The sequence below is a fragment of the Cyphomyrmex costatus genome, unplaced genomic scaffold (assembly GCF_001594065.2).
Source record: "Cyphomyrmex costatus isolate MS0001 unplaced genomic scaffold, Ccosl1.0 scaffold159, whole genome shotgun sequence".
NCBI classification, from domain to species: Eukaryota; Metazoa; Arthropoda; class Insecta; order Hymenoptera; family Formicidae; genus Cyphomyrmex; species Cyphomyrmex costatus.
The window spans coordinates 199,488-215,569 of NW_017275598.1; the positions used below are offsets into that span (position 1 = coordinate 199,488).

General features: G+C 33.1%; 1 protein-coding gene and 1 long non-coding RNA gene across 2 annotated transcripts; both read left to right on the top strand.

Moving 5' to 3' along the window:
• Positions 1-2,961: 2,961 nt before the first annotated feature.
• Positions 2,962-7,569, top strand: LOC108771502 (uncharacterized). The gene is made up of 4 exons (XR_001940641.1): positions 2,962-3,351; positions 6,915-7,103; positions 7,367-7,435; positions 7,513-7,569. It is a non-coding gene; the product is annotated as an uncharacterized LOC108771502 (long non-coding RNA).
• A 5,678-nt stretch (positions 7,570-13,247) lies between these two features.
• Positions 13,248-15,023, top strand: LOC108771500 (uncharacterized). Its single transcript, XM_018536819.1, has 2 exons — positions 13,248-13,591; positions 14,858-15,023. Exons 1-2 carry the CDS (start codon positions 13,303-13,305, stop codon positions 14,923-14,925), a joined length of 357 nt encoding a protein of 118 aa, XP_018392321.1. The 5' UTR covers positions 13,248-13,302; the 3' UTR covers positions 14,926-15,023.
• Positions 15,024-16,082: the final 1,059 nt, after the last annotated feature.

Sequence of the window (16,082 nt, forward strand, 5' to 3'; positions counted from 1 at the left end):
AAATATAAAATATATTATATTAAAGAAGATAACATTGTGGTGGTCAAATCTTGACCACCACAATGTTATCTTCGGATTTTTATCTCTTGACTATTTTTATATTAATTTGTTGTGATTCCGATGATGATTTATTATTATTTTAATACAACTTTATCTTGTAATCATGGATTTGTCGGTGAGTGTTCACTTTCATCTTTCTTCAATAATTGTCATTAATTTTTAATTTTTACTTAGATTTACGTCTAGTCGTTTGCACATGACCTACCAACCATGTGGATTTAATTGTTTGACGTTGAGAGTGATCACTTTCTTATTGATCCATGCCTTTTTTGTGAATTTACTACTGAAGATGGCCCGGATGTTAGGCCGAAACGTATAGTATTTTATATTTGATATTTTTTGATTGTTAACAAATATATAATTTTTTTTATAATTTCGCATTAATAACAGCGAGTTTACTCTCATTAGTCTATTTATTTTTTGTATTTGAAATTTTTGAGAGTCGATTTTTACTTTTAATTTTATATTATATTATTTAATTAGTGTATATATATTAAGAGAAAGAGAAAAAGTATGAAAATTAGATAATACATTAAAATTGATACAATATTTATATAGTAAAATACATAATATAATTGTAATAAATAAATGTTTATAGATATTTGAAGATATATATAACGAAAAAAACATGACGCAAATATAATTATTACAACAAATGATACCTTTGCAGTTACTTGAAAATATATAGCAAATTGATAAGCAGCACATATTGTTTACATGTAAGTAATAGATAAAAAATGTATGCAATAAACAAGTGACTTTTATTTAAAACAATAATAATTTTGAGTAAAACAATAAATATAAAGAAGGCAAAGAGTCAAGTAAATTAACAAACCATTCAATTTAAACAATTATACAAACATATAGAAATCAAACGTTTCGACTTCGATCAGGTCATTTTCAATGTTACATAAATTATGAAGTATTTTTATTCTTCATTAAGTATTATAAATATTCTCAATTCAAACTAAGATTCAGTTGATATCGTAAGCATAATTAATCCTAATAGAAAAATACATATAAAAATAAGGAATTAACAATATTCTAAAACATAATGTGTGAATATAAAAGTTTTTTTACCTTTCCAAAAATAAAAGAAAAAGAAGTAACAAGTCCATGAATAAAAATTAATCTTCCAAGTCATAATAGTAAAACGTACAGTATATAATTGAAAATTAAGTAAGATAATTTGCAGCGAATAAAAATGAGTACTGATCTTTGTGATGACAAATAAGATAATGTCGATGGTCTATTAGAAAGTCATTATGAGAGGAAAAAGAGGAAAACAGCAAGGAAAGACAATTTAAGATCTGAAAAGGGAATAGTGTGTCCGATGAATACACCTAATATTCGAATAAATAAATAAAAAGTGAATGAAAATACACATTCGAATACATTTCTTTTTTATTCGCCAAGAAACGAATAAATATTTTTTCATTCCATTTGAATGAATATTTTTTGAATATGATACGAATATTTTCGTTTTGTATTCACACTTTTGCTTTGGTACAAGAGCGTACCTATTTTCTTATGATCCTGACTTACTTGTAAATAAACGTAATCGTTTAACTGCTGATACAGTTTTTATATTGCAACGCGGAACGAGAGCAGAACCAATAACAAGCATTCCGTGTTTCTAGAGAAACACATGATTGGTTCTGCTCTCGTTCCGCGTTACGCTATTCCGCTGCATGGGTTTGCACCCTTAGGGCGGGTTCACACCTTGACGGAAAAGCAGAATGCGGAAAAGCAGTAGCCAATCGAGTAGTCGACTTTCTGTTAGTTTTGTACTTTTTACTACCAAGGCGAGTTCTGATCGGTTAACTGCTCTTCCACTTTCCGCTTTTCCGTCAAGGTGTGAACCCGCCCTTAGACAAAGCCTGGCTGCGTTCTATTTCACGCATATACGTGCATTCCCCTATAGTATACGTGACGCTCACTATATAAAATGCGCGCATATGCCTGAAACGGAACGCAGCCAGGCTTTGTCTAAGTCTAATTCTAAGAACTCTACGCTGTTTCTTCATACAAACTACGTGTCTGTGAACTATTATTTCTTAAGTACAAATTGCGCAGCTTTTATATAAAACAAACGTTGTTACGACGTGCAATGACGTGACAGCTCTGGAGTGCCATATTGGACTAAAAAATGGTAAAGAAGAACTCAATTTTGAAATTTTTTATCGTTTTCAACATACATTCTACCTCACAGACACGTATTAATGCGCATACTTTAATTCTGTAAAAGGATTTTCGAATCTGTGAATGACAAAAAAAGTATTTACGATACAAAAATTATACGATTTAGTCGGTAATAAAGGAAGCTTTAGGATCCCCTTAACCGTAACCGTAATTTTAGTAGTTTTCAACACGTATGTACAATCAGATAGAGCCAATACAAGTGAAATTCCGTAACCGTAATTTTAAAGTTAGTCGTAAAAATTTCGTCATGTTGGAATTTTACATTTAACGCCTTAATGCCAACCAATAGGAAATCTATCAGGTTAATTTATACACTATTTTAGCACTGGCGGTCGCAGTTTTTGTTTCTGATGTTTGGAAAGAAGATAATTCGGATCAAACAATAAAAGGAAGGTTAAAGTTACGGTTAACACTTTTTTACGTGCAAAAAGGCCTTATCTGATTTTGAGCGTTAACGCGTCAACTGATACCCATGAAAAAGCACCTTTATGTTTGCTGAATGCGCCCATTGTCACGTAAGAAAAAGCAGAGCTTTCATTGGATATCACTCGTTGTTCATCCTTCATCGCATCCAATCGCATTCGGTGTGCAGTAGGCATATGGTCGGTGAGCGGTGGCGCCCTCGAATGGCCACTTCCGCCGGTTACGGTCAGCCATAATGCTTGTCGCAGCGATCCCAAAACAGTCGCAGATGGCTACGTGAATGTGTAACAACCGGTTCCGGCGCAGTATAGTTTAGTGATACTGTGGTTTAGTACTCGCAGTTAGAATAATCGCACTGTACATTGCCACTGTCGATTTTTACATTTACTCGCATTTCCTTCGCGTTGTGTTGTGGGTGCAGTGCATTGTAACTGTTTTTCTCTTGTTTTCAATATCGCGTCTCCTCGTTGCAGCTGCCTCTCCCCGCTGTTCCGTTGTTCCGGTACACATATCTGCTCCACAACCGCGTCCTAATCCGATCGTGGGGAAGCCGCGCCGAAGATGAGTGCTAATGCTAACAACGTGCAGGCAGCGCTCTTCGCATGCTCCCGGTGTTTCTCCAGACATCCCTTCGAGGACCTTTCGCCTGGACAACAGTTGTGCAAGGTACGTATGTACACCGCGTGCTATATCTATTCTTTGCGAGCGTCTGACGAGCGTTCAGGAGGATTCCTTGGTCTCGAATCAACGCGATCTGCAGCATTGAGGAAATATTTTAGAAGGCTGCCTTTGTCAATTGAAATCACTACTGAATGTAACGATTTAACACATGTTTTAATTAGGAGCGAAATTCTTTTTTCGATAACATTTTTCGTCCTGTTTGTAAAACGTAAATTTTGTGTAAATACGTTGTGTATGTACGTAACTGAGAAGAAATTTCAAATATGCTTCAGTATGTAACTGTATGTAACTGAGAAGAAATTTTAAGTATGATTCAGTAGGTTGTATCTTGTTCGAATACTAGTTTTTTGTCACGTTGTACTGTAAAACGTGATTATTTACGAAAAAGTAATTGTTTGAAATAGAAAATTTAATATAAATAAGTGAAAAGGCCATATTCAATTAAAGCGAGTCTTTATGCGAGTCTTAAGTTTTGAATTTGGAGAGTCCATAAGGAGATTACGTCTGAATTAGTTTATGCCTAATATTTTGTACGGATTAACAATTTCCAATTCAAATAAACTGTGTATTATATTTGTTGATAACGAAACTGTAAATTTTTTTTTCCGTTTTTCGTATTGAAATGTAGCTAGCACCCTCCGTTTTTGTCGATACTTTAATTATGCAGAATGATTTTTCCATCCGTAAATGCAATTAAGAGAAACGAGTCTTTAACTGACACTCCAGCATCCCCTTAAGTAACACAGTAGCGCTTATAAAGCGATTACATGTGTAAAACGATTATATATGCAATGCGATTACAAACGTCTTGCAAATGTTTGTTTTAACGCTTTGCAAGCACTTGTGAACGCTTTGTAAGCGCTGTGTAGAAGTAAACGTCGCGTTTGATATCCTGACGTACCATAGATACATGTGTAGTACATAATCCGTAACGGTTATACCACCGCAGGGGCTAGAAAATGCACAGCACATTTAACGCATTTTGAACTAATCTATAGTCAAATATGGTTTTGTTTGTCAATCTTTTAAAGCCCAATATAATTGCATAAACGTAGTTATAGTTGTATTGATCAATTATGCGTCGTCTACGGTGAGCACTAGCAGTGTCCTAGCAGTGGTACTATAGCAGGAGCAATGGCAGGGCTGCAAAACACGTCGGGAGTAAATTGATTTTTCAGTATAATAGAGCGTAAGTGCGTAAGTGAATGATTTAGATTTTAGAAGCATTTCTTATGTTCTATTCACTTACAACTATGTTTATGCACTTGTAGATCAGGCTTTATGGCAGTCATTTTCTAATATTATATATTATATTTTGCATGATGCCATTATAGTACATACGTTTGAGATCATTTACATTTTAAAATAATTTAAAAACAACAATGGGTTAAATGATACGTAAGAGTCAGTTAATAATTTCAAATATGTAAGACAGTAAAAATTAAGAATCCATTACTATTTATTATTCTGATTAAAATAATTTCTTCATTAATAATATTTTTAGCATTAAGATGTAAGTGTTCAGTTTTGCTACGCTATGAATTCCTAATGTCTGTTCCACGCGTATTGAATTTTAGTGATGGAAAGATGACATTTACTTTCCACCTATTTTATTTCGAAATATAGATTTGAAGTTTGGAAAGTAGTGTAGAGAGTGTAACACGTCACGTATAGTTTATAACGATTCAAATGTGTTATAAAAAAATACATCCGCGTCATGTAATAGAAGTGCGGATCACAAAGTAGATGAAGAAAATGTTCCAGCCTTTCTCCTCAATTGTTCGGAATAAAAGCCATTTTATTTTTCAAATTGCATTCGTACTGCTGGCTTCGTATAATGTTAAATTGACGACTCTTCGCATTGTAATTGATTTTATATTGGCAATCTTTTTGTAAAATTTTAAAATCTATTATACCGATATTGCAGTGCAGTACCTACTTGAACTGCAATCCCGGGCTCGGAATATTGAATTATACAATTTCAGAGACGATACTTACATTTCTGTGAATTCAGGGCGAAATGAGTGTTCTGTTTCACAGAATAATTGTATTATATTATTCATATGTATGAAAATGTTCTACAGATCTGTGTGTGCGTGCGTGTGTGTATGTAATACGTGCTTACTAAGCATCAGTGTAAACGTGACTTTTGGCGAATTTGGTTGACCGAATATTACATTTTTACATACTGACAGAGATCAAAGCCATTAAATTGGTTTAATTTGATATAAAATGTGAAATGCATACATTTCAAATTATAATAGAATAGGTACGTATTTTTCCTAACAATATGATATAAAATGTATTGAGGACTTGGCGGTTCACCTGCGATATTTCTGGCAACTCATTTGAATCAATATTGAATAGCGCATTTAGCATTCAACACGTATCTACACTCTTACTTTCTTCAATTTACATTCCATTGCGCCGCGTAACGACGCGATGGAATAATGAATGCATGAATAAATACGCACGTATATATGTATGTAAATATAATTTAGTATGGTTATATTACTGACAGAGAAAAATTTATATTAATCACACTGTTTCACACTAAATCGTATACGATGGCTTTGATGTGCATCAAAACGCACCGATTACGTCCAATCGATATTTGCCTCGCAAATCACGTACGATTTCTCGTATAATACGGATGTGCGTACAGTGACTTGCTGCATGCTAAAATATTTTCGGTAATTCTCTTGCAATAAAATACCATTGTTCGCCAGCTAGACTAACGGAATTTGTGAACAATTGCAAGACCACTCTCACTTCCGTTTACACAAAAATTAACAATACTGAAAATAAATTTCTTTTTCCACATGACTCTGTTGTATAAATTTACACCCATATATTTATGCATTTCGAATAACTCTAATATTTTTTTCCTCACGCGTGCACGTAATGTGCCCTATACTGCAATGCTTTTGCGTGCGGTAAATAGCCAATAACTCAAGCCGTTGAGTTATTTCGCAAAAGCGTTGCGTTATGAAAAATAACGCAACGCTGTGGTAGGGTGGTAGCACTGGTAGCACGAATAACAACACAGAGAAACCTAAATAACGCAAGGCAGTGGTAGGGTGGTAGCACTGGTAGCACCAATAACAATACAGAGAAACCTAACCTGCGTCGACGCTGGCGCCCGCCCGCCCGGTGTTCGTTCGAGTCGCGCCGTTTTTCATCTTTGTTCTCATTTGACTTTTGTTACTCGTCGCCTGTAGCAGCTTTTCGATACTGGCCATATCGTCCCGATAGATACGCACGCACGCACGCACGCACGCACGCACGCACGCACGCACGCACGCACGCACGCACGCACGCACGCACGCACGCACGCACGCACGCACGCACGCACACAGACACACACACACACACACACACACACACACACACACACACACACACACACACACACACATTTACTTGTAGTGAGTGATTTACTGTTTTTACAAAAAAATGTTGCAATCTTTTATTAAACGACTATATTAATCTAAATGATAAAACTTTATAACTTATGTATATATGTGTATATATTTATATGTATATAGATGGATGCAGTAGATACGAGCATGTGGAAGGCTGGATTTAGAACCTAAAGGTCCAGAATATGCTTATTACAATTGCTGTTTGTGCCATTTACATTTTGAAAAAAAATGGTACAATATTAACAAAATTAGAGCTCGTCTTCACCCAGATGCTATACCTACTCTATTTGGAGTGCATATTAATAAACAAGAGTGAGTTTTTATTTTTATTATTTATTTTTTTATAATTTAGTTTATTTAGATTTAATCAAATTGAGTAATATACTGTGCATACATAGAAAGCAGTACATATAAAATAATATATAATAATTTTACAACAATATAATTACTTTAATAATGAGATGTGTATAATTAATCAAATAATATATGTATAGTAATAATATCTATTAATAATAGTTGTTATTTTATGTATTATTAAAATAATTTATAAATACAGAAAATGGTTCTTTTTTCAGAAATGTTGTTCAACTGTATTCAATTAATGAAACAGAAAAAGAAGATAGATTCACAGAAAAAATAAATAGGTATATTTAAACTGTTTTATATTTTTTTATATAATAATATTTTATGAAGTTATGATATATATATTCTTTTATTGTAGAAATGTATGCAGAGAGACCACTGATGTTGAAATAATTCAAATGCAAGAAGAGACTAGGTAATTTATATTAATAGACAACATTTTTATTTTTAATAAAAGTATATAATTTTTTATGATATTTTCAGTAATGCTAGCACTTCACAAACAATTCTGCCAATTACTATCCATGACATAGAGGCTGAAAAAGTTAAACCGTAAGTTTTCGTTTAATAAGTTATCTATTATAGTAAAGCATATATTTTTATTTTTTCATTTATAATAAAATATTTTTACAAACATTTTCTTATTACTAGAATGTGTAATTAAAAAATTAATCTATTATATTTCTATTTTTTAACTTTATCTTTTAATACTACTCAAATTTATTTCTTTTGTTAGTAGAATTTACTAGATTGTTCATCATATTCCAAAAAAATCTTCACTAATTTAATGGATTTGTATCATATTACAGAAGTACATCCAGGAGTCAAGATAATAAATCGTTGGATGATAGCCCAAAGAAAAGGAAATTGCAGCCGGGCGAACCGCCGACCAGTGATGCACATTGGGGTCCCAGCACACCGCGTTCGGCTTGACTCGGCTAAGAGAGCGCAACAGCACGATCTGCTGTCCTTCAGCCTTCGACGCATGCGCACTAGCCGAGCGCGAGCGAGATGGTAAACGCTACGTCACGATCGAGACCCTCTCGCTCGTCCGCTTGTCGCGAGCGACTGAAAATGTTTCTCGGCCGACTCAGCGTGCCGTGTATTGATATAAGGGATGAGAGCATATGACATATAAGTTTAAATAAATTTTTGTAATAGTATACCTTTCCCATTAATCCACGATGGCATAAATTATGTCAAAATGCGATAGTTTACAAGATATTAATTGTTTACAATTTCCCATGCGAGTAATATACCTCGTTTATAAGAACGACTTATAAGTATTCTGCATGGTCGAGCGCGTAAGGTGCGAGATTAGAATGCTGGAGATCTTATGTTCAAATCTTTTAATTTTGTTCCCTCTATTTTATTTTTTTTTCTAAAATAAGTACAGTTATTAGTAAACATATTAAAAATACAAAAATACAAAAAAAGATAAAAAGAACAAAAAATAAAAAAAAAGTAAAAAAAGGTAAAAAATAAAGTAAAAAAAAAGGAGTGTAAAATTCTATCTGCAAACCTCCTCGTGGTGCACTCTGGGGTCGTGAAAATATTTAAAAATATATTACGTTTTCACCAGCTAATGCAGGGGTAACAGAAAATTGTTGATATTTTGTACTAAATCTTTTTTTTTTTTGCTTTTAGGGGCGGCAAAATGTACGCTGCCTAGGGGCGGCAAAATGTTTAATCTGTCGCTGATTGTTCATCATATTCCAAAAAAATCTTCACTAATTTAATGGATTTGTATCATATTACAGAAGTACATCCAGGAGTCAAGATAATAAATCGTTGGATGATAGCCCAAAGAAAAGGAAATTGCGTTTGAGGATTAAGAGATTGCAGATACAAAATAATACACTACGTCAAAGAATTCGACGACTCCGTTTGGAAAGAAAGAAAAAGAAGGTAACACTTAAAAAAGAAAATGAATTTGAGCGTTTGAAAAAATTAGGCCGTAAATTATTACCCGAACAATTTAATAAAATTTTAATGGCACAAGTCAACGCACAACTTAAAAGTAAACGTGGTAGAAGATATGATCTCGAATTTAAAAAATTTGCATTGTTAATTTATTTTTTAAGTCCACGAACTTATCGGGAATTGCAACAATCTATTGCATTGCCTTTTGTACGTTCTTTACATTTATTTACAGAAAGATAGAATATCTTACCGGGTATAAATGATAAAATTTTTGAAGCCTTAAAATTAAAATTAAATTCATTACCATTGATAGAACGTCATTGTGTGTTATGTGCAGATGAAATGAGTTTAAAAAGTCATTTGTTCTATAATGTATCAAGAGATGAAATTATTGGATTTGAGGACAATGGTGATAAAAAAATCATGTGTGCCTGCAAAAAGTGCTTTTGTTATAATGGCACGTAGCATTGCAGGCGAATGGAAACTGCCCGTTTACTTCTGTTTTGTAGAGACTACGTGTCATAGTAATGTATTAAAAAATATTTTATTTGATATTATAATTAAGTTAAGAAATTGTGGTGCTATGGTGCATGCATTAATAACAGATATGGGTTCTAATTTTATACAACTATCTCGTAATTTAGGAATCTCAACAGAAAATTCTACCTTTTCAGTTAACGAAGAAAATGTAGTTTACATTTTTGATACTCCACACTTAATTAAAGCAACTCGAAATAATTTATTAAAGTACAATTTTAAAATTAATGACAAAATAGCTTCTTGGGATCACATTGTACAGTTTTATAAATGAGACAGCACACAATGGATAAAAGCAGCTCCTAAATTATCGATGGATCATATACAGCCAAATAATTTTACAAGAATGAAAGTAAAGTATGCTGTACAAGTATTCAGTAATCATGTAGCTGCAGGAATGTGTACGCAAATGTCTTTTGGTTTTCTTCCAACTGAAGCAGTTGGGACTATAGATTTAATAGATCATTTTAATAAATTATTTGATATTTTAAATTTGCACTTCTTTTCTTTAGAATTGTTATTCTATAGTCCCAAAATTATTTTAAAAATTATATTTCATTTTCCGATTAGAAGCAAATATCGACATTATTATCTACTTTTTAATCAATATGAAATTCAACTTTTTAATGTTGTAATTTCAATAACGAAACTTACCCTTCCTTCTTGAAATACATTGCGCAAAAAATCCATGACCAAATCACATTGGCTCGAAGAGATACTAGCGATGACGAAAAGCGAACAAATTATTTCGGCTTTCATAGTTTTTGCTATTAAAAAATGTAGCGAGCGTTTCAAGTATATTGTCTACCAAAGAAGGTCCTCTTTCAATTTTCTTTAGACTTTTCTACACTCGAAATTACTCCATGTTAAAAGATTTTGTTCGATCTTTTCTTCTTCAGCTCGCCACCAATGCGTTTCTTCCAATTCTACACAACGCGAACGTCTCTAACAGATATTCCGCGTCTTTAACTAAAGAGAACTGCAAACTTTGACGTACACATGCAAACCGTTAATTACACATAAGTACATACATACGACGAGTCATATCAATAAAGCCGCTACCAGATTGTTTATTTAACGGCGATTATCTATCGCATCGTAGAGAGCTGTTTTCTTGCATAATCCTTCGAGCAATAGATAATTTCCTGATCAATCTTTACTAAATATAAAAGTAAAAAAATTTATATTCTGTAAGTTCTTCTTAACTTAAAACAAAGTGTAGCAGTTTTATTCTACATTTTTTCAAGCAATAATTTACAGTAAAATAGTATTTTATATTTCTGATTATATTTTTGAATGATAAAGTGCTAATTAAATAATATAATACAAAAGGACTTTATTATTTTTTAATTATTATAAATTCAGAAAAAATAGAAATTATGAATTTTTTTCTGTACATATCGATTAATAATAAAGTTTGAACTAAAGATTAAAATATGGTGCCTTAAGTTTAGTAACAAAATTTACAATTTAATTAAATAAAAAATAAAAGAAAGTATCCTTTCACAGTAATAATATAGTCGTAATTCTTAGTTCTTTCTAGCTCCGTTAACTTTGTTATTTACGATTCGGAGAAAGTGAATATCTTCCGATGTCTTGGTCCGAAATTTGGCCTAAGTTAATCGCTCTATTAAAAACGCATTAAATTCACTTTTTTTTTTTAAATTAAATCACAAAATGACTTACATCATTATGTAGTATTATATCGATGACTATTCTCTCGCAGAAAAAGAAAACAGTCACTCGGAAATGTACAGACAAATGTACAAACAATGAATAAGATTTCCGCATAATTTTAGAAAGGTAAAACAACCGAAAGTATTGACAAAGACTTTGAAAGCTCAGTTATTATTTCGTTACTTAATACCAATAACTGTGATACATTCGGGAAAAATACTTCACAATGAGAAATTTTGATCAAGATATTACAGCGTTCGAAGCATGCGACTATAAGTGTACTCTCTTGTCGAATTGAGAAATAAAGAATAAGTATAAAGGAAAGGCTATACGCGGAATTAATATGCTTTGAATAAAAGACGGTATAGATTTTACGTTTCTGTTGATCTAGTCGTACGTATGGAGATGCACCAAATAAGAAATACATAAAAAATGTCATTTTCAGCGACTTAAGGGGATCTTCAAGCAAAGCTCGAACTCTAACGAAATCGCCACATGTCGCCGTTTTTTTTACAACACATCGATATATGATACACGTCTTTTACATACTACCACATTATATATCTTACGTAGACAACGATGCACGCAGTCGCATTATCTATCAATTTTTGTATCGTAAATTTGTCGCGATAAAGTGTCTAAATCTAATTGTAAGAACTCGACGCTGTTTCTTCACGCAAACTATGTGTCTGTGGACTATTTCTTAAGTACAGATTGCGCAGCTTTTATATGAAATAAATGTTGTTACGACGTGCAACGACGTGACAACTCTGGAGCGCTTTATTGGACTAAAAAATGGTAAAAACTCAATTAAAAAATTTTTTATTGTTTTCAGCATAGATTGTACTTCACAGGCACGTATTAATGTGTATACTTTAATCCTGTAAAAGGATTTTCGAATCTGTGAATGACAAAAAAGTATTTACGACACAAAAATTATAGTTTTAGTCGGTTATAGGTTTAATGAGTGATACAGACGACTTTAGGATCCTCTTAATTCCAAATGCAGTTAATAGCCGTTTAATCTCGATGTATATCGATGCGTCAGCTGTTGATTTGATGATTTCTAATGGACTTTATGTTATAAATGTGGAATAGAGCAATATATAAGAACGATTGTGTCCGTACTTCTCTTTCTAAAAGTGTCCAGAAGTACATTTCGCACATGCATGTGATACATACTAATGTTAGATATATGTTGCATTGAAATTATCTTTTTCTATAAGATTTTTTTTACACAAAGTTTTGTTTTGAATATTTTTAATTACTTATATTGTACATTTTCAAAAATTTCAAGAATTTTATTTCATGCTTTGCTACAATATATTATTTTTAATTCTAATACAATGCTAACGCGCCATATGTTTCATTGACATATGTAGGGTATATTTTCGAACACTTTGAGCAAGAGCAACATTTGAAAAGTATGTTTCTCTCTCTCTAACTTTGAAGATTTTTGTACAGAAACTATAGACAATTGCTAGTTCTAAGGTCTATGTGATTTCTTCATTTAAAGCTTAGAAATCATAGTGTTAATATATTATAAGTTTTGTATAATTAGTTCTAAGTTATTGTTAATTGATTTTTCCAATGATAAGATTGTATTACCTTCCAATTAGTCCTTGTAAATATAGCGATCTGAAATGCGTCGAGGATAGACATTATAATTATATTGGTCTCCACTTTTCCACAGAGATGTAATAAGTTGCCTCACGTTTTAGTACATCGTGGAACTGCAAAAATATATAGTGTTAATAATCCTACGGTTTATTTAGTAACGTATGATAAAATCAATGTATTTTTTCTTTTCCACATATGTAATAAATATAATTACCAAACAGGACATTTGCGCTTTGTAATTAAAAAAATTGCATGTAGTGTTATGAGAAATGTAAATAAGTTACGCGCAATTTACTTTTAGTTATTCATACTATTAAGTTCCATACTATTAAGTTATGTAATCTGCGCATGAGAGCGTTAAAAAATTCTATGCGAACATCGTTGTAGAAAGATGTCAAAAGAAATTGTCAAAACTGTACACTGCTATCCAATATGTAATCCGAATACATTCATTAATTACGCGCTTACCGAAAGCCTGGATACTCTGCCTGTGTGCGAGGAGAAGCTACTCTCTTTTACTGCTCCCCCAATTCAATCGTGGTCCATTGTGTCCTGCTTTATGGAGTTGCCGGTTACGGTCAAAGAGGAACTTGCTGTCAAGGACGCGTATTCTCTATTAAGGGCATGGACATCATCTGTGACAATGAAACGTCTATTATGTACCAGCTCTGCAATCAATGGTACGCTCTCCCACTTCAGTTGGAGCAAATCATGAAATCTGAAATACTTATTCCTCTGATAACAAAATGGGTAATTATGGAGATGAGGGAAGCCAGTAACCTTGATATGTTGTCATGACCCTGAGAAATCGCTAACAATTTTTAGCCGTCGCCCGCTTTTACAATTTATTTAATAGTACATAACTTTTCGAGATGTATAATTGTATTTTTCCACAAAGATTTTTTAATTCTACATAATACCACAGTATGCCATTGTGCCAATAGTACAGTCATAGAAGTCGTGTGCCCCTTTGCAGGGGGGTGGGGGAGGTAAGAGTTATTTCACGTGAAAAGTTTAACGTTTCTGAACAGGGAAAGGTGTAGAATAGTACTTAATATCATACAAATAATAACTAACTTTGACTGTTAATAACTTTTTACTAACTAAAAACAAAACTTATATGAAAAAATAACGTTTTCAAAGAAAATTCGTGTTTTTAAAACAGGAAAATAATTTTAAAGCAGAGAATTTTTGCTCTATATGGTAGAAAAGAAATATTATTTTTTCATACCTTTTTAACGAATAACGGGCGACGGCTAAAACTTGGAGGTTTTTCAAGGTCATAACAACATGTCAAGATCAAAGTCATCGGAGTTAGCTTCCCTCATCTCAATATTTACCACAATGTTTGCAGAATGTCGACAGATTGTTAGTAGATTTGATCAAAGATGTTAACAGACTGATCTCAAGTGATATCGCGTTCTGCTTTTGTTTTGTTGAACATTCTATGTCAACAGAATGCAGGCAAAAATTGAACAGAACGCTTGTTCATATTCTGTGCTAGAAAATTGGCAGTAGAAACCGAGCAGGATCTGCTGAGAGTATCTGATGATAAATTAGTAGCAGAAACCGAGCAAAATCTGCGCAACACAATCTGATGGCAGACTGATTGCAGACAGTAGACATTGAGCAGATCGTGCTGTCTTTATGTATTAAAATTGTAACGTTATTACTTTAGAATATTTCTATATATTCTATCAGCCGATCCTGTTCCATTTCTGCTAGAAATTTGCTAATATTGAATTTCAACTTACGTGTTATCGTCAGAACGAAAACAGTGCGACATTAGTTGAGGTCAATTTGCTAATATTTTCTAATCAAATTTGATGCCAGTCTATCGACATTCTACTAACATTTTGCTTACGGAACAGTCTCTGATTAAGATTTGTTGCTTTTCTGGCGTCAAAAATAATCATAACAAACTCTGTTCAAATCTGTTTCTGTAGGTTTAGCTATCTGGGTCAAGAGAGTGTTGCCCTGGGGTCAGTACTACGCATATATCCAACAACAATGAGCCTGGGGCTTCAGAGGAAGTTAAGGATAATATCCTCTACAAGAAGGTTTCTGAACCGGATTAGCTGTCTTGGATTACAGGAATTGAAGTTTCATTATCGGTCTAGCTGTAGCAGTTGTTCTCATTGGTTTTATCAGAACCTACCACTTCAGTGCTTAGGGACGCACCTATTCATTTGAAGTAACACTTAATGGTTTCTCAATCGAAGCATTCAAGTTTGAAAAATATTTTGAGATTCCATCCAAGAACGAAGTTTTTGCACTTCAATATCAGTGGTACGTAATAATAGTTAAGTGAAAGTGATATATATCTTCATAAGTGTCACAATTATCTTTGTGTTCCTAGTCAAAGGCGCTACTACAGACCGGCATTCCGAAGGAATTGATTGCAGATGGCTTTTACTCGATTGGAGCAACGGATAGACAAGTGTATCCATTCGATGCATCAGTAGTCGAACTCCCAGTTCGAACTCGCAACTGCGAGACGCCGCTCTCTCTTGAAGATAGAAGTGTAACATTGGCATCCCAAAGGCTGGGACAATGGCCGTCACTTATACGACTATAAAAAGGAACAATTTATTCAGTGACGATCAGTGATTTGAAACGCGTCTCATGTATACATAGACCATGTCTTAAAGCCGATTCCTCGATCTCACGTTTTCGCATTCGGTTGTTTGTATCTCGCGAAAATTCTCTGCCTACAAAATATTACTTTACGTATCCTATTTGCAGGGTTGTTAACGTTACTTAAAAAAGTAACGAAGTTACTGGTTTCGTTACTTTTTTCAGTAACGAATGAGTAACGTATTTACTTTTTCTAGCGAGTAACAGTAACGGTAACTAAGTTACAATTTTCAATAACGACTTACAGAATTTTACGTTACTTTTCTCGTTATTCCGTTGGTTCCGACATTTTACTTCAAAGCTATAAAACTTATTTTTCGATTGGATTCGGGGAGGCGCTATTAGCGCTATTATTTGTGTTATTCTATCTTCATCGTTTATTAGACGTAAGACAAGGAAAGTACTACACAAATGGCGCTGATAGCGCACTGCCCTAAACTGCCCGAACACAGTCTTCAGGTAATAATACAATAATTATACAATAATTATACTATATAACTTATATAATATAAGAATAATTATACAATAATTTAT

What these genes read in the sequence shown, in the direction of transcription:
- LOC108771500 (XM_018536819.1), top strand. Translation starts at nt 13,303, where the DNA reads ATGTCAAAAGAAATTGTCAAAACTGTACACTGCTATCCAATATGTAAT. An exon ending in TACCAGCTCTGCAATCAATG is followed by an intron (nt 13,592 to 14,857) that starts GTACGCTCTCCC and finishes CTGTTTCTGTAG; the next exon opens with GTTTAGCTATCTGGGTCAAG.